Genomic DNA, 26,023 nt, shown 5'->3' with positions numbered 1-26,023 from the left:
TTCTTTAGGCACATGCACACACGCAGGCAGGAGTTTATTAGTCCACAGACTTAACATACAAAAAAAAAAAAATCTAAAAATCCCCCAAAATAGGGGTAGGTTCCCAGTTTTTCCTGCTCACAGATTAACGGTGCTGAGGGTCCTGAACAGGTCTCGTGCACTCCAGCTGGAGTGCAGGGCAGGAGCAGGATGTGCATTCGCAGCTCAGATTCAAACCTCTCACATACAAAGGGGCTCTGTACCTTTACGCACAAGGCAACCAGGAGCCCTCCGCTGCCTCTGAGCCACATCCAAGGTCAGAGCAGCTGCAGCAGCTTTAGTGTGTGTGAGAGGGAGGCGGGCTCAGCAGATGCTAAGTACTGGCAGCACAGCCAGTCCTCCAGTTCAATGCTCCGCTCCGTGTCCACAGCCCTCTCTGCAAACTTCATCATGAGCAGGGCACGCTTCATGTCCACCCAGTTCTGAAGCACGCGGCAGAGGGCTTCCTCGTGGCTGAGGGGCTGCTCGGTGAGGTCTTTCCGCGGCCCCCAAAGCAGACACTGCAGCATCCGCTTCGCCTCAGTGATCCGCACACGCTTGATGGGATCTGCTTCCAGTAAAAGGTGTGCCAGCTGCTGAAGCCCCCGGGAATAGATGGATAGGCTGGGCAGAGCAGGAAGGTCCTCAGGGCTGTACTCCTGCTCCCTGAGGTGCACCTTCTCCTCAAAGGGGTTGGGCTGGTGCAGCAGCTCGTAGATGAGAATACCAGTCTGAAACTCATCGAACTTCTTGTACTGAGAAGCGGACACGATCTCCGGGGCCAGCCGGGCCTGACTCTTCTTCAGTTTGGAGTCTCCAGTTCCTGGCTTCTGTTTGGCTTTCAAAAAATTGCTGATGATGAGGCGGGGTAAGTGTTTGTCATCTTTGGCTTTCACGCAGCTCATGGGGGGCTTGCAGGGGACAAGCAGGAGGTTCTCCAGGCACAGGTCACGATGGATGATACCGTGCTCTTTGAGATGCTCCAGGCCGTTGCAGAGCTGGAGGAGCAAGAAGCAAACACGACGTTCGTACAGCTCTGGCTTGGCTTGGTGCAACGTCACCGAGTCCCTCACGAAGTCGGCAGTGGTCTGGCTCGGCACCTCTCGGGTAATGACCACCACGCAGTCGTGCTCGCTGGCAGTGCGGGAGGGATGGAGGCTATCCCCAGGCATGCCTTTCCCTGCATCTGAGGCCAGCAGCATGCTGGAGGGGACAGAGGCCACAAAATGCCCACAGTCCTGCTGAATGTTGAAGTGGACTGGCACTGCAGGGCTGCAGTATGAAGCAGCCACCTTGGACTCCTGGGTTTTACAAATCTGTGAGGAGAGACCAAAAGATGAGCCTCATCAGTCAGTGTCAGAGACAGGGCAGAGAACAGAAGCTGAGAGATAGGTTCCAAAGCTGAGATTTCCTAAGGAAGACATCACTAACTAGAAGTGGGGTTCACACTGGGCCCTTTCATACTTAAAAGTATTCCATGGCTTGAGGATCTTTCTTGTTCTGCAACACCCCAACCGTAGCAACCAGATGTCTGGGTTGCATCTCTGGGCATGCTTCCTTTGCCAGTCAGTACATGGTGTTTGCAGGAAAGGAGGAAGGTAGTCCTCCCATGAGTAACTCCTGGAGATTTTTTTCACTGCTGACAGCAGCAACATAGCTTTGACATCATCCAGATTCCCGCCTGCAACCCAAATGGCGTTCTGCAGAGGGTAAAGCAAAGCCTGTGGCAGAAGATGTGCAGCCTCCTCCTCCTGCCTCAGGAGATCACGGTTAGCATTTACCTGGATGAGGCCCCATGCAATGTGATGTGGCTGCAAGGGTGGCCCTGTTTGAAGTGAGGGAGCAAGGGGTGGACAGAGAACTCCAGCACTTTCTTCCCACCTAACCCTTCTCTGGTCCTGGAGCCACTTTCATATCTTTCTCAACCATCTGCTTCCTTGTATCAGCAACTACTCCCAAACCCTGGATCAATGGCTAAGGGAAACCAGCAACAAGCTGTAGTTATCAGCAGAGGGAAAAAACACCAGAGAGAAAGTGGAAGCTAACAACAGGCTTGGAAATAAGTGAGAGTGCAGCAAACTCAAGGAAAATAAAAGCATTTTATAATCTAGACTCTCCTAAACCCACATGACTTTTATCTTCATTTTGTTCCGGATTTTAGCTTTATGACTGCATTAAAGACTAAACAAACTCAAACCCAGGTTTATTATAGGAGGATCCATTAGCTTATGGGGCCTTCTGGCATTTCTATTATACATGGGGTTCTTCCCCCCCACCCCTTTTATTTAGCGATGTATTTATATCTCACCCACAGGAATCAGCAACAGGCTGAAACTCAGCATAAAAGGTTTCAAACCCTGGAGCGTGCCACTGCCAGTCACAGCATGTGTGCAAAATCAGGCAAGAAATCAATTTTGCCTCCGAGTTAAAATAAATGCAAGAATAGAGAGGAGCGGGAGAAGCGGGCTGCTTTTGTATTCCTCTAGCAAGGGTTTCAATCCAGGCATTTGCAGGTAATTCGCTCAGCTGAGACCATACTGCGGAGATGGGGCATTTCAAATCCTTATTGTCCTCGCTTTTCTAAACAAAAATACCCTTTCATGGCTGCATGCCTATTTTGTGGAAAGACAAACTCTGGAGAGCTAGGCAGACTGCAGATTAGGACAGTGAGGTGCAGGAAGGTGCAGAAGGTCCCCAAAGGAGGAGGCCTTCCAGCCCTCTGTGGAACAAGCCTGCTTGCTCCTCCCCACATAGGGAAGATGTGTAAGCCTTAGGAGAAGGGGAGGAACTCCTGTAAGTCTCTAGAGGAATAACTGCAACCAAAGAAAGACAGGGCGATCTTCACCAGCCAGCCATTCTTCGTGACTTTGGCTGTACCAGAGGCATATCCCATGCAACAAGCTCCAAGGAGGAGCCTGGGGCTGGCTTAGTCACACATCTCTTAAGGGGAGAAAGAAGCCAAGGCGTGGAGTGTATCTTGGCTTAATTCCTCTAAAGCCAGTTCATGTAACTCTGTCTCCTTCTAACTGTTTTATACACAGCTGTGTCTGCCTGTGCATAGCCCAAACCCTGGCTCAGCAGGCTCCTTGGCTTGAGTCAAATCCTCTGCCCACTTTGAGGTCTTGAAGCCCAACTTCAACTACAGGCCTGTGATCAGTTTCATGTCAGAAAATTATACCAGAAGCCAGGAGGGGCAGTTAGGAATCGCCCAGCTGTAAAGGCTCACAATTTTCTCTACTTCAGCTACCAAAAGGAAGGTGGCACACAGGAACATTGCAGAGAGCGTACTCATGCACATGTGCAAACACAGACACAACTTCACTTAATGCCGGTGCGAAGCACGACCCCGTTGGAGTGGTTCTGGCCTTGTTAAGGCACTCTGCAGTGTACCAAGAACGCAGAGTAAGCCCACATCACAAGCAGGGACTCTAGTGCCGTCCCATAAAGTAAGAGGCTGAAATGTGCTTTTTCTGCCTTGGCAAGAATTCATGCACAGCCATAGAGCTTAGCCTCTGAACCCCACCTAACATGGCAGGCAAGAGCAAAGGGGGGTGTGTGTGCCACAGGGAACCGCAGATTGAAAAGGACCACACAACTCTTAGGTTCCAGGGGGAAAGCTACGATGGATTTAGGTGTAACACACAAAAGAAGCTGCAGCTTTCAGTGCTGGACTAGGGGTATTGGTGCAAGATCCCATCTAACTCCATTCTGGTTATTTACAGCCCCCCCCCCGTTGGGTTGACTGTACTTACTTTAGACTATGAACTGGTTTTAAAACATCCCCCTTGGGGTTCATAATAGTTGAAATGATTCAGCAGAGATTCTTTCTTTTTTCCCTTTGCTTAATGCATCTCTGACAGTGCTTTTTGGGGAATTACTTTAGGTTTTGAAAACAGCCTGAAGAGTAAGCAGCAATGAGATGTCCCTAGGGTTAAGTCAGAATAGAAATGAAAGGTTCTGTATTCAAACAGTAACATAGGTCAAGAGCCCAAAATCCATGGGATGTCCATGGAACAGGCTGGATAAGCTTACTTATCCAGGTTTCAAAGAGCTGAACTATTGTACCTCAAGTTTCCATTTCAAACGTGGATTTCACAGAGTTACAGAAAAGTATTTCAGACCTGACCTTACACAGCACGTCTAGGTCAGCCTCACATTGTTTAGTTGAGATCTGTAGTATCTTAATGCCTGTAGTTTCAAGATCATATAAGCACTCACATGGTTTCTGGGTCAAACCTTCCACTTAAAAGGCAGGCAGAGACAAAAATGCTGTCTTTTGAAAAGCCTTTCATCAGCTTGTGTCATCAGAGGCAAATGCCTCTGAGTTTACAAGGTAGTATTTGCACAAAGATATTTTTAGAGAGAAACTGGTTGGGTTTCAGACCCTACTACTCTGCAGCAATATGCATCTGAATGGCATTTGTTACAACTAAAACTACTCCAAATTAACCTTTGCAAGCAGCAAGGGGAAAACATCAGTTTTGGAAAGGGTTTTTGCTTGCCAAACTTCACCTGTGAGAAAGACAAGCAGAGAAAACAGGCCACTGTGTGCTGATGGTGCGTCTCAAAGATATACCACTGAATCTGCTTCCCACTCTTTCATTCGAATCCATATACCGGAAAGGGGGAAAAAGAAGCTCAAAGGTTCAGTCAAAGCTCAGAGGACCCCCAAGCAGCCTTGGATCCTGCATCTCTTTGCATCATCCTCACAAGTGGAAGATGAAGATATACCTGGATGCCTCCTGGGTTGGGGCTTACCTTCACAGCATAGGTGGTAGAAGGGTCCTTGGAGCAGGTGGCACAGTAATATATCGCATCCCCTGAGTCACAACAGGGCTTGTTGCATGCCAGCTTGAAGAGGGACCAGTTGTTCTCACTGAAGTGCAGCTCGTTCTTCTGCTCCCGCATGAAGCAGTCCTCACACTTGGCAACCAGGCGGCGCACGGACTCGGCGTACAGAGCCCCCAGCTTGGCATACACCCCCTCCTTGCTGTCAATATTGCTCAGGAGGTTGTGGAGCTGGAGGCTGGAGCCCGATGACACCTGGCTGGACACACTGAGCTGCGAGGAAGAAAGGGACTGGAGGTTTCTGCTGGGGACACAAGCCCCGGTGCTCTTACCAGAGGCTGAGCCCCAGTAGCTGTTTCCTTTGGAGCTTTTCTCCAGGGACTCAGAAGAGGAGAAGGCGCCGGGGCGGCCCCCCAGGCTGGCTGGGTGGATGAAGGGAGGCTCCTCTCGGAGGCAGACATTGGTCTCGGAGTGGCTGACATTCAGCCTGGGGCTGGGAGCATCAGCTGCTCTGCCTGAAGATGCCTGTCCTCCAAAAAAGCCATCTGGAGAGGACACTGTTCTGCTCACGGTCTTCTTCTGGGGCAGAGGGGGTGGGCAGCTGGGGGCAGAGGAGGGACCATCCTCAGCAGAGACAGGAAGGAAAGGGACAGGGGGAAACACTTGGTTCTCAGGTGGAGGAGTTGAGTGGTTCAGCTCAGAAGAGTGCCCTAGGAGACAGCGACACACAAGAAGATGCCATGAGTGTCCCTTGTGGGCTGGAAGCACAATTCCTCCTCCATGTCCCACCCACCCCCACAGGCTGCTTCTCCCAGGGTCCTGGCTGGGAATAAGGCAGCAAGCCATGTTACATCTAACCCCAGTGCACAGTCCTCACCTATTCATGACTGCAAAGCTTCACTGAAGGGGTTAGGGATTTAATCTGGTTTAATACAGCAGGTTTGCAAAGCAGGATGCAAGTGTCCATCTCTCTCTCCCCCTCCCTGCCCCCCCCCCCCCTTCCCCTATGAGCTGCACACACAGTAGTAAAATGCTAGTAGAGGGTAAATATTTAAGCTGTGATGTCATCCACAGGGAGGTAAGAACGAAGCATTCCGGATACAAGGACAATCTCTAAACAGCCTGAATGTTTCACCTGGGAGCTGCCACCCAGTGCTTCAGTGCCATAGCACGATAAGGAGATAGTGACTCACACTACACAGCTCCAGCCCTCCAGCTGTACCAGAGCAGCCCAAGGAGTATATTGAACCTGTCTCTGCCTTACACTGGGTAAGAGCCACTGAGCAAGGCTTGGGATTTTGGCAATGTCCATCCTCCTAGAAAAATCTGGCCTCCCGCTCACTGCCTGTGCCCAAGCTTATTGCCAGACCTCTGTGCTCAGAGGGCAGCCTGGCCCCACTACACACCACTAAACCCCAAGCAGCTTCACATGCCATCTGCACATAGATTGGGCTGGGATAGCTGGCTCATTTCAGCTAGCTATCCCAGCTGTTTTCCTACCCTGGACAGACTGGAGACAGGTAATACAGTTACATGTCACAGAAGAAAGGGAAAGAAAAGGAAAAAATGGATGATTTGACATTTAAATAAATAGCAATAATTTCAGGTCATGGAGACAGAATGAATAACGAGTGGAGGGGTCTGCAGGGGAAATTAAAAGAAGAGACATAATTATTTCAGGGAATTTTCTACGCCACTGGAATGACAGGCAGGACTCTTGATAAACTTGAGCTCTGCTAACATATTGCATGCAAGTGTAGACCTTTGAAGATGTATGGTGGGATTCTGCTCCAAGGAAGCTCAGCAGATAGTGGAACCTATTGCTTTCTTTGAACCCAGCTTCCAAAGCTGCAGAGTGGCAGCAAGCCATCCTGCTGGTGAGGGTTCAGATGCCAGCAGGCACTTCCTTACTCACAGTAGCTTTCTGCTTGCTCCACAGGAATGTCCTGGGGCAGTTTCATGTCAGTCTGAAGCAGGCACTTGTCTCCATCACAACCCTAGTGACTCACCAGCTCTCATGCACAACATCCTTCAAGTGCAGGGGCTCAGATCCCTGAGCTCCCAGCCTGTCTGTCCTGGCACATCACATGCAGGCTCAAAGCCATACCAACTGTGCCAGAGCAGCACACCCTGCTAGCTGCTCACCACCTGAGACCACAGATGCTGCCATGACCTGTCCTGGTCCTTCCTCACCAGAGTTTGGTAGCATGACATCCGTTTTCATTTGTCCCCTCCACTGCTAAGACTGGCTGTATGCTCCTGCTGCAGTACACCCCATCCTAAGCAGCAGTGTTGAGACACACCTGAGGAATGAGCAGCACCAATTTCACCTTCTGCAGATGATGAGTTTCCCAAGCAAGGCAGTTTTGGCACCCCATTTCTGACAACATGCTCAGAAACAGCTCTGTGGGAAGTGCTGTGAATCAGCACACGTCTCTCTTGCTCTTGTTCCTGGGTGCTAAGCTATATGCCTCCTGTTGAGCGCCTGCTCCAGGTGTCTGCCTGCATTGTACACCCAGTCGCTCTCCAGTTTCAGCTGCTCTGTAGCTGCACAGTTAACTGTGGAGCTCACAGCTCAACAGAGATACATGCCCCAAGCTTTAGTGAAAGCCAGACATCTGCATCATACCCTGCCAGGTCCTTGAGAACGATCCCCTCCATTAAAACCCTGTCAAAAGCCACAGGCAGGGATCGTTCAGCCTGGCATCTCTTGCCACTTCCAGTCCCAGGGGCTTTGACAGAGGATAGAGCCAAGAGAAATTCTTCAGTGTGCAGCCCAAGAGCAACTCAACAAAGGCATCTCTGCCAGGACATGCAGCTGAATCAAGATTTACTTGACAGAGTCTTACGGAACAAACGTCAGCACTGGAAACTTTGGCAAGTGGTCCACATGCCTGGCCAGCAAATGCTAAACTGCTCTTACCTTTATTCACGTGGTGCTGGGCTCTGCCCCAAGCACAGGGTAACTAATAAAAACCTTTCACAACTTTCCTACCATTGCTCTGGACCTTCAGCATAGAGTCCTTCTGCCTGTCAAGGGCTTAAAAACTCCCCCCCCCGCCTTTATATTTTACCATCTGACAGCACAGGCAATTAATTGGAGCTCACCTCACTGACTGACTGCACAGCTTCTTGCTTGCATCAGCAAGAAAAACTGCGTTTGGGTTATTCACTTAAAAACTCAACTTTCCCAAGATGAGCTGAAACAGTTGCTCCTCTTAGTGGAGGCAGAGACATTTTCTTGTCCAGTATCACTTTGGACAGCAAATTGCTTCTGTGCCCAGCAAGTAAAGATCCAACACATGTGAGTTTTTCTTCCCCGGTACAATTTCCTGGCACAGTTTTACTCTCAGGCTCCAAGTTAGCGGTGGAAAAATGGAGTTCCCAGAGCCCTGGCTCTTAATTTTATTGCTGCGCATTGTTGCTCTTGGAAAGGCAGAACTTCCACTACACGAAGGTTGCTTTTGCAAAGGGAATATTTTCTGAGCTGCTGAACACGTTAGTGCATGTCTAAGTTACGCACTGATGAAAAAAGTGACTTCATAGTAAGTATATTTTAATCTCAGTTAAACGAGTGCAGGCAGATTTTTCCCCTTCAAGAAATAACTGGCAACACAATGAGAGGGAGAGATCACCTCTCACACAAGACTCCTCCTGGTACTCCTCAAATCTACAAAGGACGTTCTACGGTAGGGCTACCTGTGACCTGTGCAATGTATGAAGCACGAGCAGGATAACGACAACTGCTTTCAAATAGAGGTTTTATCCAGAGAAGAGGAGAGCTACAGGATGAATAATTTGGCACTTGCTAAATGAAAGAGGGAAAAGCCCATGATGTTGGCCTGACTGTCACATTCATCTTAAATGCATTAAGAGGCAGAAGGGTAGAAGTGGAAAGGTGAAGGGTTGCTGAGTGAACTAGGTGACTGGATCCTCGCGATCTCTGCTTTGAGGATGCTGCCCCAGCAGTGGGCCTCAGAATGGAGGTAACTCCTTCCTCAGGTCCAATGCCACCTCTCCCAACGGTCACTTACTGCCATCACTGCCAGTCTGTGTGTCTGAATCGAGGCTGTCACTGGAGCCAGCTGTGAAGCTGACGTGGACGCTCCTGAATGGTGGGCTGAGGCTTTCAGCAGAGCTGTTGCTGACCCTCTCCAACTCAGCGTTATTTGAGTTCATTTTCAGAGCATGCCTAGAGAGAGTGAAAAAGAAGAGTCAGAAGACAGATGGCAAAAGATAGCCTGCACGCACCTGTACATGAAGACTCAAGCTGAGAATAGCCTTGGTCTCTGCACATCCATGCACACACTGTGCAGCCTTGTACCACACCACAGCAGCTCATTCCTGTGCACTTTTCTTCTTTCTCTGGCACCCAGGGATCACATCTCCCTGACACTGAGCAGGTTATAGGCTTGCAGCCCCTATGCCACCCCCCACGACAAACCAGTACTTGAGCAGAGAGAGCATGCTGAGCCAACAGCATCCAGCCCCAGTGTGTGACTTCTTTACCTAGCACCTGTGGGGTCTTGGACCACATTCCATCTTGGCTACCATCACAGGGAAGTGGGGACCCACCAGTGTTTGCCTTCAGTAAAGTTCTCAAAGGAAGAAGTGACATCACATCTCCCTTCTCCTTCATCCCTTTACAGAAGGGCAGATTGATGCTGGGTGTCAGAACCCAGTTCCTCCATGGTGGAGACTTAAGTGGAAGAAAGGTCCATCCCCAGCAGCTGTTGTCTCCTCAGTGCATCACAGTAACAACTAATCCCCTGAAAAGGAGAAGTGCCTTTGGAGAAAACAAGTGTCTGCCAAACTCACAACCTACCATGCAGCTTTTAATGCAAGAGCTACAGTTTTCCATGCCACTTCTATTTAAATAATAAATAAACAAACCATAAACTGGGCTCATAACCTGCCAGGTCACAGTTCAGGTGATCAGTTGTAGGCAAGCAGGACTTTTTACTAAGATAAAGAATTTCCCCTGCATTTTCTTCATTTTTCCCTCCTTGGAAAACAACAGAAACTGTTGAAACCAGGCAGCACATCAGAGCACCAAGACTCCTCCCAGCTTGGTACAGTTCAGACTCTATCATGCAGCAAATGAATGCTATCGGTCCACGTTTTTTCAGTAGAACTGCCAATCTGCTGATAGAATTCAACACGTTGTTGATTAAGAATGTAAAAAGGTTAGTGGCAGACTCGTAAGAAAAGAAAAAGGACTTCCATCAGCTGTCCTGCGGGAAGGTATCCAGCGTTTTCTAATCAGGAGGCTGAATGGCTGTTGAGAAAGACAAACAAAAGACGCGCAAGGCCATTTTCTTGTGGCACCCTGTTCACGTTCACGGGATCCCTCCTCTTCCACAACCCCCAAGCACGGCAGATGCCACGAGCGACTTCTATTTGAAGACTGAAAACCATTTCGTTCCCCATCCAGACAAAGCACTTACTCTCATGTCCACACCACCACATGGAGAGCAGAGTGCATGAGAAGCCCGGAAGAAACTTCTGCCAGACTTCCTCATTTGCCTGAGCAGCCTCAGCCTAAAAATATTCAGGCGGTGATGAAAGCAAAGCTGTAAAAACCACCTCAGGTAGAACTCGGCAGAGACACTGGTCTTGCACCAGTGATGAATCTACCACTCAAACCTCCTGGGGATGATTTACAGAACTTTGCAATGCGCCACACAAGTGACAGTTGGAAAATAGAGACAGAGGGAAAGTGAGACACACACGCTGAGGGGTTTAGCTCTGTTATGATTGGTGCTGTTGAAAGCAACCAACTGGTCTTCAATTTTATATATACATATAAATATCCACATATATATATATAAAGATAGATGTTTATCCCATAACTTTCTCAGACATTAAACTTTTAGTAATTTGGGGGTAAAAAGCACATGGGTGAACACCTGTGCGGATGCACTCTCTACCTGGCAAGAACCAAGAAAGCAATTGAACCCATAAGAAAAGAAGATTTTGCACCAGTGTTGGTCTCCATAAGAGGTTTTCTAACACACTCCGCTCCTTCCCCACCCCACCCCACCCCCCCCCCCGAAAAGGTGGTGCATTTCTGTTTCCTTCCCATCACTTAAACACAAATGCACAGATCTGCCTTACCATTCCCGCACTCAGAGAGAGATGGGACTTTGCTCGGCGGGGTCCAAGGTCCACCGCACAGCCACACCTATTCCTCCAAGCAACCTGGGCGCAACGCAGTGCCTGCCAGAACCATGCTGGCTGCTGCCTCTGCTGAGCTCAGCGCCGCAGTGAAGTTGGATGCACAGAGAGCCCCGTTTCCTCTCCGCGCCGCCGTGACTTATGTAAACTGCAGTTCCTGAATAGGCACACCGAAATAGAAATTGTTTGCCACTTAAACGACATCCTGCTCTTGTTTCAGATGTTACAGTCGGCCTGCTAATGCCGCCTGGAAATAGCGCTGCTTTACATCTCCCTCTTTTCCTACGGGCTGCCTGAAGCCTGGGCTGCAGCCTCCACAGATTGAAATACCGGCCACTATACCAAAGAATTACTGAAAACACTCGATGGGGTCAAACTCTCCCAGTTCAGTAAAATTCCACCCCAAAGCAGAACAGCCCATCACTGTGACAGCCTGCGAGATCCTGATTTACAGCCAACCCAAACCTCCTCTGCTTTACCAGCGTTCCTTCCACCATGCGTGACTACAAGGGCAGAGGTGGCTATGATCCTCTCTTGCTCTTTTCACCAGAGAAGATTGGAAATAAAGAGCATCAACCCATCTTAAACCTGAACGAATCATTGGGATTGCCCCCACTGTAGCTTGCTAACATCCATGGGCTCTACTCCCCTTCAGAGAGATGTAGCAGTGCTTAATCTACCTCCATTTAAAAAAATCCAATCTCAGCACTTTAAATGTAAATGGCACCTTCAAAAGTGGCACCAGAGCCTCCTTCATGTGCCAGTGCATAAAAAACAGGTCACAAGAGTCAGCTCTCCCAACCTAGTTACCAAAAAAGACAGGATTTCCAGCTCTCAAAATTACTCTGATGGCTTTAAATACACTACAATTACTCAACATCCTCTATGCAATATGCTGGCAAATTCAGGCAACCCTTCCCGTTCACTATTCCCCAGTTTTCTCATCCTAAACAATTCCATCCAGCTGGCTTTCCACATGATTCCCACAGTGCTGCCTAAAAATTAAGAAAGGTGGAAAACAGTGGTCTTGAAAAAAAACAAAGAAAACAAAAAAAAACAAAACATACCCCAACCAAACAAAAACCCACCCGTGTGGAGTTTTGTAACGTTGCAGAGGGACCCGGATCATTTGCCGTGCCCCACATTGCCTCTCTCGCCAGGGAGTGCTTTGCCTTTCCCACAATTCATGTTCAAGCAGTAGCCATGTGTTTAATCTCACATTTCCTAACAGATTGGGGTTCTACCTGATGCTGCTGTGGGACTCCAGCACTGCTGACTGCACACCTTGCACTTCTCAGAGAGAGAGAATGGATAGGGGCACCAAAGCATGACTCTCCTAACTGCAGCAGACACATGTGCCTTGGGGTACCACCCCAGGGATCCCTCAGACTCCAGGCATACCTTTGGCTTGAATTTCCTGCCTGAGATTTGACATGGAGATTTGGTTACCTTCCAAAAGGGCAAGGGACAGGGAGGTCTTGAGTGGAGAATGCTCCCCCTTGCTCCATTTCAGCAGCCATCACACACACACAGCCTGTTGGCAGCAGTGGAGGATGTCGGAAAGCATCTCTCCCTTGCTCACAGACCTGATCACAAGGAGCACCAGCTCTACAGCCCCATCACAGGGGTTTCTGTGCCTGCTGTGCCAGCAGGAAGGGTCACTCCTCCTCAGCACAGATGGGAGGACCTGAACAGATAACAGAGATGCTGAGCTTTTAAGTCATGCAACAGGGGAAGGAAGCAGAGGAGAGCAGGGAACCACCCACACATCACCACAAACCAAACCACGGTCCAGGAGAGGCCTGGTGACAATGTGAACAGGACACCCTTCCGCAAATAAATGCGGGCAGAAAAAAAAGCCAGACTGCATTACAGCATCGAATACAACACATGGCTGGACATAATTATTACACAAGAGGAAGCACCGTTGTACCATATGCTTGTCCAACATGAAATGTTAATAATTACATCTTTCTCCTCCCTCCGCTGCTGTTTCTTCCAGCATCTTCTCACAGATGCACAGGGCAGTTAAAAACCTGCATACAGCAGCTTACAACATTTGGGGCTTGGATTAGTACTTATCCTTATGCTACCCGCTGGCAAATGTTTAGAAACCAAAAATCGAGGTGAGGGAAAGGCAGGATTTTGAAACTCTCCTAGCTCTGTCCAGAGGACTGTGCGGCTCCTCCCTGTACCAAAAAGGTTTTATGTAGTGCAGGTTAAATTGAAACAAGGGTTTTCAGTCTGGAGGTGCAATGGAAAATTCAGATAAGGTGCAGAATTAAGACAGTAGATGGGTCAAAAATTAAATCTCTGCATGCTCCAATGTGGTGAAGAGGACAAACCATCTCATTTCCAGCTCTGCTTTTTTAAGTGGTAAGAATAGGAACCACACAGAAAAGCAAATGACATTCATGTAAAAGAAACAAACTCTCCCAAAAGATGGGCTGATAAATCACAACTTTTAAAAAGATATCCACTGGCAGAAGCAGCGTGAGAAATTCCCAATTAGTTTTGGGCAAAAAAAGCAACACGGGGAATCCTAAAGGTATATTCCCTCCCTGTCCTGGAGTGTGATTCTCTCTTCTTCTTGAGCCATATCCTCCCTTCTTTATTTTCTTTAATTGCTTATTTATGTATTTAAATAGACTCCACTCAATTTCTTATTTATTAATATTATTATTTACTATTTTTAAAGTAATAAATCTGGCTTGTCCTAGACAAGACAAGTCCCTGCTGTCATCTACTGTCATGGACAGGAGGGTCAGAGCTTGGGACACGGATGACTTCCGATTGCATCTGTAATTGCCACAGCAGCTCTATGTAGCCAGTCTGCTTTAGTTAGAGGTTAAATTCTGACACTGAGCTCCAAAAGAGAAATGGCTGCTTCAGGAATGGTAAGGAATAGGGAATATTCCATCTCAGGTGCTCTGTCACAAACCGATTCCTGGCAAATAACACACAGCACAGTCCCACCAGCCAGCACCACCTCCCCAGCAAGGAACAAACCTGCCTCTTTTCCTGGTGATCCAATTCCCAACTTGGTTGTTTTTTTGTAATGCTCTTGTTGTGATCCTTCTGGCAAAAAGCAGCAGTGGCAGCAGCAGCACCGTAACATGCAGTCTTGGCATAGCTCATGCTCATTTGTGTTTTCAGTGACGGCAGGTGTTGGGATGTGCTGTGCTGTACACCTTTGTTACCCCAAGCAAGCACATTCAGCATATTTCAGGAGCTATCTGTGGCGCTGCCTTTGGAAGCTGGCATTAATTATGATAAAAACAGCTCAAGAGCCAACAGTGTGAGATGCAAAACAGCATCGCTGTTTCCTTCCTTCGAGGCACATGAAATATTTTACCATCAAGGCTTTGCAGGCTAGAAGGAACTGTGAGGATCATTTAGCCTGACCCTCTGCATAAGAGAAACATAAATTTCGGCAGAGATTCATTCCTCATGCCAAGAAATTGAAGGCCACGCTAGAGCATTTCACAACGAAGAATCTTTATATCATCATTGCACATACAAGTCCTGGGGATCCCAGTTCCCTTGGTGAGCCCTTTCCTTAGCCAACTATCTTCCCAGCTTTTGGAAGAAGACCAGCCACCATCTTCCCCTTCCAATCTCTTGTAATGAGGCTCACTTTCCATTCCATTTCAGACCACACAAATCTTAAATATCTATAATCTTTCAAACAAGCAGGAAAAAAGGATTGTATGAAGAAACAGCTGCAAGAGGTCCACAGTAGCTTTACATAGGATGAAACAGGCACAAATTCATTACTTTCATTTTTTGTGCCAATTTTCAAAATCCCTAGAATCATTCCTTCTGCCATCCTAAGAGAAGCTTACTTCAAAATCAGGGTTTCCTCAGTGCCTGGCAGGAATTTACCCTCTTAAAACTTTTTTCCTTTTAATTGTGAACAAAACAAAAGGTGAACAAAACAAAATATACAGACTTGCTTTTTCCTTCTCTGCTTTGAAACTAGCTTGAACACACATGCACCTTTTCTTTAAAATAAGCAATTAAGTTTAATTAGGAAAGTCAATCAGGCAGGCTTCATTTTCCAGCATGCAATCAAATACTTTGCTGCACCTTGAGATCTAGAAGAAAAAGGATGGTTACATGACTTCCCTGCGTCCCAAGTCCCAAGCCCCAGGACTGTGTCACAACCAGGTCTACACCGGCTTCATCTCCATCCACACCTAAAAGGAGCCTTTCAAGCTGTGCTGAGGTGCTCTGTCTGTGTCAAAGACTGCATAAGCATAACAGTAGTATTGGTAATTCTTCCATTACAGGCAAGGACATACACTCAGACTGCCCCAGCCTAGGAGAGTATGGATATGTCTCAGAGTTATCGACCTCCTCCCTTCTTAAGGCATTTAGCTGCAGCCCAAGAGGACCAGAGGAGATGTTCTCCCAGCACCACATCAGAGCCATGTCATGACCCAAAGCTACAAGGAATGGCTGTCCAGGGTAACACAATCCTGCTATGGTGATTTTAAGCAGTTGTGCATGTAGCCATCCCTCCCACCATCACACGCAGGTAACAACACCCTGGTTCCTGCATCGACATGCTCAAAGAAGCCACACTTGAGATGAAAACAAGAGCACCCTCAAAGCAAACAAACAAAGCAACCAGCTGGCTTTTCACAGCTTGTGAAACCTGCCATCTGATGAAACTGCTGCTCAGGCTGGCGGTGCAGGGGTTTGGTAGCCCGAGGGAGGGCTATGCTCTTTAAGTAAGGTGCCCCACGGCTCCGCTGCAGCTATTAAGGTGCTTAGGAGGCAAATACATGCAGCACAACACATGGCCTGCAGCCACAAGGGGTAACAATGCCATCACCTACCTGAACCACCTGGCAGGGTTTATGCCAGGGATCCTGATCCTGACCATCGATACCACTTGTTCCCTGACCTTAGCTTCCCTGCCCATTTTCACACAGGCTTTCTAGCAGACAGATGCTTTCAGCATGACTCAGAAGCAGCATTACAGTTGGCACAGCCTGATCACACCAGGAGCATGAAACAGCCCCTCCAAAGAGAAGAAAATGCTCCACACCCCTCAGGACAGACTGTCATAACTCCTTATGGAAGACAACAGCAGGGCATGCCCCTGCTTTGGAGCACAGCTGGTCCAAGTCACCCAGCCAAGGGGACACCCTGACGTATCAAGGAGCCCCTTGCCTCCATTCCCAGCCCTCATGAAAGCAGAAAGGAAACTCCAAGCTCTGCCAGGGAAGCATCTTTTCCCCCAGTCCAGAGAGGGCTTTCTTTCCTCTGTGAGTGGAAGGAGGTCTCAGCACTGCAAGTGGAAGATGCTGCTGGGAAATATATTGCTGAGTTTGAGTGCCATCACCTTTCTGGCCTACCCAATGACCTCTGCTCTGCAGAAGAAAGAATGACGTTCTAGAGGACTTTCTCCAGGCAACTAGGCATTTCCTAAATGACTGCTCCTCAATAGCATCATCTCATCTCTGCTAGGTCACTGCAACACCTCATGTGACAAATACTACCCCAAGCCACAGGCTGATAAGGGACAAGTGGCAGCAGCCATGGAAGAAAGTTCACAGGATCGAAACGAAGCACGTCTTACTGCTGTCTTTGCTTTTAAAGGCAACAAAGCTCATCTGTGTACTCAGTTGCTTGTGGACTTTTTCTTTCCTCTGACTCTAGCAGACATGCAGCATCACAGCAGGAAGCACAGCATCAAGGAGAACTAAAACCTCTCATTCATCTTTTCCCTTTCCTTGAGGAACCTAATTTGTTCACCACTTGGTCAACTGAAAACACTAGTTCCCTGGGCTAGCTAACCTTTAAAACACTGACAATTCAGTATGAGAACAAACATAGGATGGGCCAACTCAACCACAGTCTGAACCTGGAGGTCATGGAGGCCTACGCATAAGCTTGACCATGGACTCCAAGAGCAAGTGTTGAGGGCACTTGTGACTCATTGACATGGGTGCTCTCCTCCGAGCATCCATCCCTTCTTCTGTGAACTTCTACATCAAGGAGCTGAAGTCACATCTGTTGTGCAAGGCACAGTCAGACGATGAAACTGGAAACACACAATAAAGCAAATACAGGACACCACAGAATGTGAGACGTGTCCCTCCCCAGCATGCACAGACAACCTAGTCCATTAGTTGCATGGAAAGGAAATAAATTTTTCTTTGCCGATTTTCTTTTCCTTTTTTCCCCCTTTTTTTTGGTGACACACACAGCTGCAGACACTGAATGAACACAAAGTATCGGAAGCCTGGGTTTTCAGTTGCTTCACAGAGCTACTTCCTTCCCAGATGGACAGCTCTCCCTCATTCACGTTTGTTTTCTAGGGCCCGCGGTGGCCCTGCGTGCAAACCTCACTTCAGGAGAGCTGGGAGGGGAAGGCTGCCTGAAGCCAAGCAGCTCCCACACACTGTGAGTGCATGTGGGGCAAGCTCCAGTTACCTGCTTGCAGGCAAGGAGCCCTCCCTGGGAAACTGCATCTTCAAGAGTTAACCTGGAAAGCCAGAAGACATTAGAGCCAAACTGAAAATGAAGATTTCAGAGCTATTAGCACCAAGAGAAGTTGCCCTGTTCTACCTACAGTAGCTGCTCACAACCCCAGATTTTCTACCCTATTCGATGAGAAGGAATTGTGCCGAGACAGAATGAAGCTGACCTCAGAAACACCAGCCATCCTGAGTGCAGACCTTGTTCTCATTTGAATATTGGGACCTAAGGCTGCACGTTGCAGCCCTGAAGGGCTTTTGCAAATGCATACAGCATTCAAACTGGGACTTGCAAAGATCTGACAGCTTTTTGGAGTAAAATGGTAAATAGTTTTCCAGCCGCGCAGTCACCTCCCACCCTCCTGAAAGCCCACCTTTGAACAGAAAAGGAAGACAAAAAAGAATGGGAAGCATCTCCTGGAAAATGAATCCTTGCAGCAAACATCCCTATTGCAAGTGGTTAATAGATCAGCACGCACACACTCACAGAGCTGTACCTGGACTGCTTTTTCGGCGGCGGTGGTGGTGGTGGTGGTGCAAACTCCACTCCATTGCTCTTGTCCTTAGGGAAATCAAAGGAGAAAGATGATGATTTGCTGATCCTAGCCTGATGCTCCAGCATCGGGCCATCATCCACAAGGTCAGCTCCAGCTCTTCCATTCTCAGCTCCCACTGTCCATGGGTGGGTTGAGAGCTCCTGCTCTTCCTCCTCTTGCTCCTCCTCCTCCTCCTCTATCCGGCACTGCTTGGTCCATGTTGGGGTGAAGTATTTCTGCCTCCTGTCATAGGATGAGCCTGCCAGGGCTCTGCTGGACTCCTCCACAGAGACCCCATTGACATGTGTGCACAGAGAAGGGGATGCCCCAAAGGTGCCTGTATCCGTATAGCTCCTTGGCAGCAGCTGAACACCAGCTCCCTCATGGCTATTGTCATCACCAAGCCTTACCGGGGGCACACGGTTCCCATCGCTGCCCAGCTGGCCATTTCGGGACATCTTTGGGGGAATGGCTGGGCTCTCAGCAACTGAAACCTTGGCAGGAGCTGCCAGATGAAATCTGGTGCTGTTTTCACTTCCAGATGCTTGAAAAATCTCTCCGTGCTCAATGGCAGGCGATGAAGTCCCAAAATCAGGGTGGGAAGTGGGGCTGATACATGGCCACTGAACTCCCACTGCTGAGTCAGGGCTGCTGAGGAATATTGTCTTGTGATCATCCTCAGTGTGCGCTGTCATTACAGTTATCTTGGCTGCCACCTGGCCAGTGGAGTCCTGGTATTCCTTCTCACCACCTAAAGCCCAGCTGCCATCCCTCCACATCCCATCAGCTTGCTCCTTGCCAGTGCTGCGGGCCAGCTTCTCTGCTTTTGCCTGTCCTCCACTAGCGTTCAGCAGCACCTTCTTCCTCTTGGTGCTCTCGGCATAGATGGGATCACTGCGGGCTGGCTCAGCAAGGCAAGGACGCTGCGGCTCAACCAGAGCCTGCTGAGGGGCGCTTGAACCCTCAGGCCAGGGGCCTTTGGTGACAGAGGCCTCTCCAGGGAGAGGCGAGTCCTCATCCTCTGGGGACAAAGCAAAGGCAGCTGTGTTGCTGCTCCCTGTGCTCTCAGGGAGGGCAGCAGGCTCAGCATGGAAAGCCAGCTTTTTCCTCTCTGAACACAGGGCATAGGGGAGATGATCACCCTGGTTTTTCGTGATGCAGAAGGCCACATTCACAGCTCTGCACTCCTCGTCACTGAACTTGACCGCCCGGCCACTTGGCCTGGGAATCTCGGGAGCATCCCGCTGTCTCCATCTGCATGGAGCAGAGCCATCCTTCTCACACCGGGTGCCCTTCACCTCCGAGCAGCGTGGCTCCCGTGAGACAGGGTGCTCTCCGTGGCACTCCGTGATTGAACAGTACTCGCCCCCCTCACTCTCAAAGCTGGAGGAGAGGTGACCACAGTCACCCTCCAAGGGGAGCGCTGCTCCTTCTGTGGCTTGGGAAGAAGGGTTTCTGTTGGGGTTTGTGCTGCTTCTGTCCCTCAAGGCAGACAGACTAGGGCAGGGGGCATGATGCGGCAGGGCAAACTTGTCTTTGGCTCTGTCTTCCTGCTTGCCCACTTCACCCACAAGCACCAGGCTGTGGATGGAGACATTTCTCTCCACGTGACTCTCCAAGCTGCGCAAGCCCACCATGGAGTAGCTAGGAGGACAGCAAGACAAGCAGTCGCTGGGCGGGTTGTGAAGGAAGGGCTTTCTCACACCTCCGTTGCCAAAACTGTCAAGGCAGACCCGCTGTGCATCTCCTGATTTCAGAAGGAGCTGTTTGCCAGAAACCATGCCCCAGCTGACCTGCATGGGCCAAAGAGACAAGTGCACTGTCAGGATGTGCATAGGCAAAATGGAAGAGAAATTAATATAAAAATAATAATAATAATAAACAGCGCAGCTCTGCAAAAAAGTTCTCTGGCATTCATCATCTGTTTTGCTCTGTGCTCACCAATAACTACTGCCAACCTTTTCTACTTAACCTACACTTGTCCTATTTCCTGGACCATTTGCAGTCGTTGCATTACCATCAATGGCAGTGCACTGAAATAAGGCACTCTCCTTTCTCTTTCTATGGGTTCTGTGCCAGAAACATGTCCAACCTGTCATCCTCCCTGTGAATCACTGTGCAATTAGGGGAAAAAAAAAAAAAAAAATCAGAGGGAAGGAATATTTGCACCTCTCTCTGCTTATTTTCATTTCATTTCACACTACTGTTCTGGAGTTCCACTCCAGAGCACAGACACAGACTATCACAGGTTATCCTGGGATAGCAACTTGGCTACGCTCAGCACCAAGGACTGTGAAGCAGGTGGGGAAATATATCCAAAATCTCTTCATTTCATAGAATTATAGAATCAGTTGGGTTGGAAGGGACCTTAAAGATCATCAAGTTCCAACTCCCTTGATACGGGCAGGGACACCCTTCACCAGACGAAGCTGCTCCAAGCCCCATCCAACCTTGCCTTGAAAACTGCAAGGGATGGGGCATCCACAACTTCTCTGGGCAACCTGTGCCAGTGCCTCAGCACCCTCATAAGTAAAGAACCTCTTCATTATATCTAATCTAAATCTACCCTCTTTGAGCTTGAAGCCATTACCCCTTGAACTATCACTACATTCCCTTTGTACAAAGTCCTTCTCCAGATTTCTTGTAGTCTCCCTTGAGGTACTGGAATTAATTATTATGCATTAATTATCGAAATTAAGGTACTGAAAGGCCACCAGAAAACAAGTTTGAGGGAGATCTATCCTGCTTGCCAAGGGAGGAGTTGGGCAAGGCAGAGTGCCTGATTTGTGCCTGCAAAATAACCCCCCATACCAGGGTGGCAGAGCCCTCTCCCATAGCACGACACTCAGCCTGGTGACAACTCTGCACACGCAGATCGAACCCCACCAGTGATGGCAGCCTGTGCTCATGTGCCCTGTACCCCCAGAAAGAAAGCAAGGTTGACCAGTGGGAGGCTAAGAAGAGAGCTGTGAGTTCTGATACTCCTCTGGGGCAAAGGTGGGAGACAGAGTACACCTACATGACGGGCAGGGTGACGCAGCCCCTGTTTCACCGGGCAGTGCTGTTATCAAGTGGTCAGGGATATGAACCACCCATCTGGATTGCAACTCAAAGCACTGGGGTTGGCAGCAGTGCTATACCCAGAGGGCACTACTGCTCTGGCAGAGCTTGGGACCCCAAAGAGCTGGGCTAGGAAGGTAGGGCACTTTCTTCCTCACCCGTGAGGACCATAGATCTAGTTAGCACTGTCTGCAATCAGACAGGGCTTCTTTCCAGTACATCTCCCCAGGAAAATAACTTTAACCTACATCCTCACTTACAATCCGGAAGTACCTAAAAAACAACACATATTTAAGCTCCTTTGCACATGCTTCGTGAGTAACAGCTCATTCAGCTTCAGCCAAAGGTACTTTGACAAGCCAATATATGTCTTTAAAGACCTGAGTCAAGACCAGAATTAAAAACAAAGGGAAGGAAATGGTTTAAACAGATATTCCTAGCACTCCTGAGGGGAGGTAAGTACAGGGAAGTCATGTTTGACTGGATTAATCATTACCTGTGACAGATCTGCATTCATATTCACATCCACCCACGAGTCAGAAACATCCGAGTTTATCATAGTTGGCTTCACGGCAATCGTTGGCTTTGAGAAAGGAGAAGTGTTTACACCTTCGTCTTCCAATGTGGGGCTCTCAGGCTTGGTCCTAACTCCATTCAGGAGCACGGCACAAGCTCCCACATCTGGGGGTGTTTGCGGCCAATGGGAACTCTTTGGGTTGAAGCAGTTTTTGCAGGAGCCGGGCTTCCAAACGTGTTCCACAAAGTCACTGCACGCAGACATCTTCAAATCCTCGTGGGTCAGACCGAGAGCCCTCTGCGTCTTCTGCACTGTCCTCCGCCGCTCATTTTGCATTTGCTTCCCAGAGCCACTCTTAAGGATCACTTAGTTACCTGAAAAAGTACAACACTGTCTGATTAGTTTGGTTATGCCCCCAAATGGGAAGATTTTGAGTAAGACAGGTGATAATTACACTTACTCTGCCTTACACAAAGGCTTATTGTTTACAAGGCTTTTCTCACAACTTAGCTAAAGCCCACACAATCACTTAAAAAGCCTCAACTTCTAAGCAGAGCTCTGTAATAGAGAAGACATCAAGCAAGCAGCATTCCTATGTGATTTAATTCCCTGTTTAATGAGCATGCATAACCAGCCTCGTGCAAGGTTTAGATCAAGGGTAAAGGAAAGAGGTCTTGGAAATAGCTGTTCACAGCCCCACGAAGCAAAGCCAGGCAGGAAAAATTCCTGTCTCCAAAGTGACATCCTCCCTCTGGAAAATAAAAAAGATTGGAGATACAAGGACCAGAATCAGCGACTGTGTAACCAAGGGGACAGGCAACAACCTTCCTTCACCCAGAAGCACCACTGTGATTACTGCTGTGAGACACAAAGGCTTCTCTCCCACCCAGTGCAACGGAGAAAGGCAATCAGCAAGGCTGGGGCTGGCACTGATTTGAGCAAGTGCCTGGCAGAAAGCTCTTATCTGGTTTGCCAGGAGCCACAAATAACAGTGTCAGCTCGCTGAAACGATTCATTGTCTGCAAGAGGAGAAACGTTTTGCTCTTGGATTACTTACAGACGAGGATCCCTTCCCATCTTCCTTCCCCAGGAGGAAATGCCCCAGGAACAAGACATTCCTGCATTCCTGTGCACCCCCTCCCCACATGGCCAGGTCTGATTGCACTTGCCAGTAGCTACCTGGAGCTAATAACTTTGGAGATACTTCAGACGAGGACTCCCACAAAGCTCCATGGATTAGGGAACATAGGAAAATGCAACTAGATGAGGGAAATTGCAGCAGCTGCTATAGGTGTCAGGGCACACAATTTCCCTACCTGGCTCCAGAGCTCTTCTCCCCCTAACCAACTTCAGGTCATCATCTCCCAGCCAGCTGACCCCCATGCAAACTGAGAGTCCTTCCTCGAGGGTCTCCAAGCAAACAGGCACTTTTACACCCCAGTCCTGATGACACAAGAGTAAAATTTACCAGCCTGCTCCTTCAGCACTTCCTCCCTGCAGGTATACCACCTGCAACACCACCGTAGCCACAGACACCTTTGCACCTCTAAACCAACCTACACTTAAATGAAGCCTCTTGCCTCTGGGCTCGGAGATGCCCTGGCCAGCCTCTCCAACAGTCACCTTATCGCATGGCGAAAAAAAAGGATACTTGTAAGAGTATTCTGTCTTGGTGGGAGAGCCACTGCCCCACAAGCATCATCTGAATTCAGATGCCACCTTTGGGAAGAGAGGCTTTGATCCGCTACCACATTACTGCCTGCAGAGTAGTTCTGTCTGGCAGGCTGATAAATTAGAATCCGTTTCATGAAAGAGCAGAAGAAAGAGGGATATGAATGGGATTCACAAATCAGACTGGCGCATGCCTCTTTCTTTTTAGGGAAGAGGCTGTTTCAGACAGGTTTTACCATGGACTTCAGAGTCCAAATGAACCAAAGGGCAGCAAATCAGTCTTGGTCATACCCCAGCACCTTCAACGACATTATTTACAGATAAAGCACCTTTAAAAAAAAATATTCTTTGTTTCCTCTCAGATCTATCAGGGAGTGTCCGGCATCCCCCAAAGCTGAACAAGTGTCCTGAGCCAGCCCCCCCAAAAAAGAAAAATCAAAGGGAGGAAAGCAGGGACCCGAGCCAGAAAAAAAGAACTCTTCACTTCTGGTTTAATAATCGGCGCTGCCAACTGCCTTTTAAAGACCGGGAGTTCCCTTTCTGCAGCTAAGCTAGCCGTTGTCTCTCGCTGCCCAGACGCCGGGGCAGGCGGCGCGGTGTCCTCACACCGGAGGGGCAGCCAGCACGCCGCCGCCCGGGAACACCGGCTCGGCCCCCCCGGCAGGCGCCGAAAGCCAGGAGCTGGGTCTGAGACACCCCCGTGCTCCGGGACACCGGCGAGGGGCTCATACAAAGGCTACCTGCTACCTAAGGTAGAGATGCTGGCTGCAGCACAAGGATGCTCCGGCGAGAAAAAAACAAACCCCCACGCCAAACGCCCAGCTCAAGCAGCTCTGGCTGCTGGACGGCCCCGGGCGTCCACTAGGACTGGGAAAAGTTTACCGGACAGGGCCCAGCGGGACACCCGGGGCGGGCGGCTGTGCCGGTCGCGACCGGTGCGCGCCTCAGCTCGGCTTCACCCTCCCTCGCCGCCCTCCGCCCGCATACTCCGCCAAGCGGCAGCGGCGGAGTCCCTCCCAGCCCGGCTTTGTCCCGGGAGGCGGTGGCCCGGTGCCCACCCCGGCGCGGCGCTGCCTTGCTCACCTCTCACCAGCCTCCCGTGGCGGCGGAGGAGCTCGCCCCGGCTCCGCTCCTCGCTGCGCCCGGCCACGGCCGCCACCGGGCGAGTGGCAAGCGGGGCCCCGCGTGGGTCGGGGGCAGCGGCCGCTCCTCCCCGTCCCGCCTCCGTCCCGCCCCCTCGGGGCACGGAGTGGGCCCGGCCCGGGCGGGCGGCACCGCTCTCAGCACACTCGTGTCCCCCAGGCACAAAGCGAGCCCTCCCCTCCCCGCCCCGCCCCTCCGGAAGGAGCACCAGCGGACAGCTCTCACCCGGGGCATCCCCCGAGGGTACCAACCCCATCGGAGGGTGCGGGCACCCAGCTACCCCAGCAGCCCCGCACGGACCCTATGGGGTCCCACGCCCCTTGCAGGGGCACAGCCAGCGGGCGCACATGCTCCCTCCCCAACACTCCACACCACGCTTGTTCTGGACCCAGCTGGAAGATACGGGGAACTAGAGCATTCACTCATCCTGCACGAGCGTGCCAGGTGAAGTTCAGCCCGAGGGGATGCTGGGGAGAGAAGTTTGCGGGGATGGAAAGCGGGATTTGACCCCCACCGTGGGAAAAAATGCAGACAGCATCTCGGGAAAATCCCAAAATCCCGTTGGCCTGCGGGGCTGGGAATCATGAAAAGGGAGGGGATGAGATTTTGCTCCCTGCAGTGGCTGAGTTGCGCTTGAGAGTGGGCGGGAAAGGGAGTGGTCTTTCTCACTCTAGTGCTTCCTCTGTGGTGTCTGGTTTTGAGCACCTAAATTCTCCAAAACTAGGGGAAAAAAAACAGGTAACCCCCTGCCCTAGTCAGGGCATTATCTCCATTCCTTACTTAAGCTCTCTCTCTTTTACCTCAACAAAGCATTCCTGGTCTCATACATTTCCTGAGAAAATAGTGGATTAAAAGGCAAATAGGTTTGCTTCATGGGAAACCCAAGCACCATGTAGAAAAACAGAAGCTGGCAATATGCACAGCACTTATCACAGAAAAAAAATATCCTTCTCAGGAACCAATCATCCCAGTAATTTCTTCTCCTTTGGGAATTTTGGCAGTGCTGCAGCTCACAAACCTTTTTGCTTGCAGACATCGCTACTGGCTGCTCTTTCGCAGTCACGGCTCTCTGCCTGTGCTCTCCCTTCATTTCTTGATCAGCTATTAAAATAGTCCAGAGGCACCACAGTAAGCAGAAACACAGGAAAATACGGGAACTTCTCCACTTAACTTGCCACACTGTCATGAAGACATCTGCTTAACACACCTCCCACTTCTTCTTTCAAGCAAATCACTCGCAATCAATTTGCTGCATCTTTTAGCATGCAGGATCCCAGTGCCCAGTCTAATGAGTAAATAAGCTTTGAGAAACACCTTCATCAGGAGAGAAACCTCTCTTGTAGCACAGAGCCACATCTCATGGGTGAGAGGGGAAAATGAGTGGCCCAAATGTACAACATTTTCCTTATTTTAAAAGGTTTGGATGAAAGAGCCCAGCTGAGGTTGTAGCTGAGGTCTGCAGGGATAGCTAATTTTGGCTAATTTCCCCATATTGGAGCAGTCTGAATTTCATAGCTGGAACTTCAAAAAGAGCCTCTGTTCTTTCCAATAAGAGTACTAGAATCTTCTAATAGCTAAGGTGCCTTGAGGTTCTCAGCATTCTCTTACGGAAGAGTCAGGGA

General features: G+C 49.5%; 1 protein-coding gene across 1 annotated transcript; it reads right to left on the bottom strand.

The window, feature by feature from the left end:
• PRAG1 (PEAK1 related, kinase-activating pseudokinase 1) lies at positions 1–24,435 on the bottom strand. The gene is made up of 6 exons (XM_057419123.1): positions 24,349–24,435; positions 21,567–21,961; positions 17,972–19,803; positions 8,841–8,998; positions 4,777–5,516; positions 1–1,334 (listed from the first exon to the last, which is right to left on the bottom strand). Exons 2-6 carry the CDS (start codon positions 21,921–21,923, stop codon positions 297–299), a joined length of 4,125 nt encoding a protein of 1,374 aa, XP_057275106.1. The 5' UTR covers positions 21,924–21,961; positions 24,349–24,435; the 3' UTR covers positions 1–296.
• Between the last annotated feature and the right edge of the window lie 1,588 nt (positions 24,436–26,023).

This window comes from Pezoporus wallicus, unplaced genomic scaffold (genome assembly GCF_028554395.1).
Source record: "Pezoporus wallicus isolate ANWC-B61680 ecotype Strahan unplaced genomic scaffold, APGP_CSIRO_Pwel_v1 contig_2384, whole genome shotgun sequence".
Lineage (NCBI taxonomy): Eukaryota > Metazoa > Chordata > Aves > Psittaciformes > Psittacidae > Pezoporus > Pezoporus wallicus.
The sequence above is the reverse complement of the archived record's forward strand: the minus strand, read 5'-3'. Positions and strand labels throughout refer to the sequence as shown.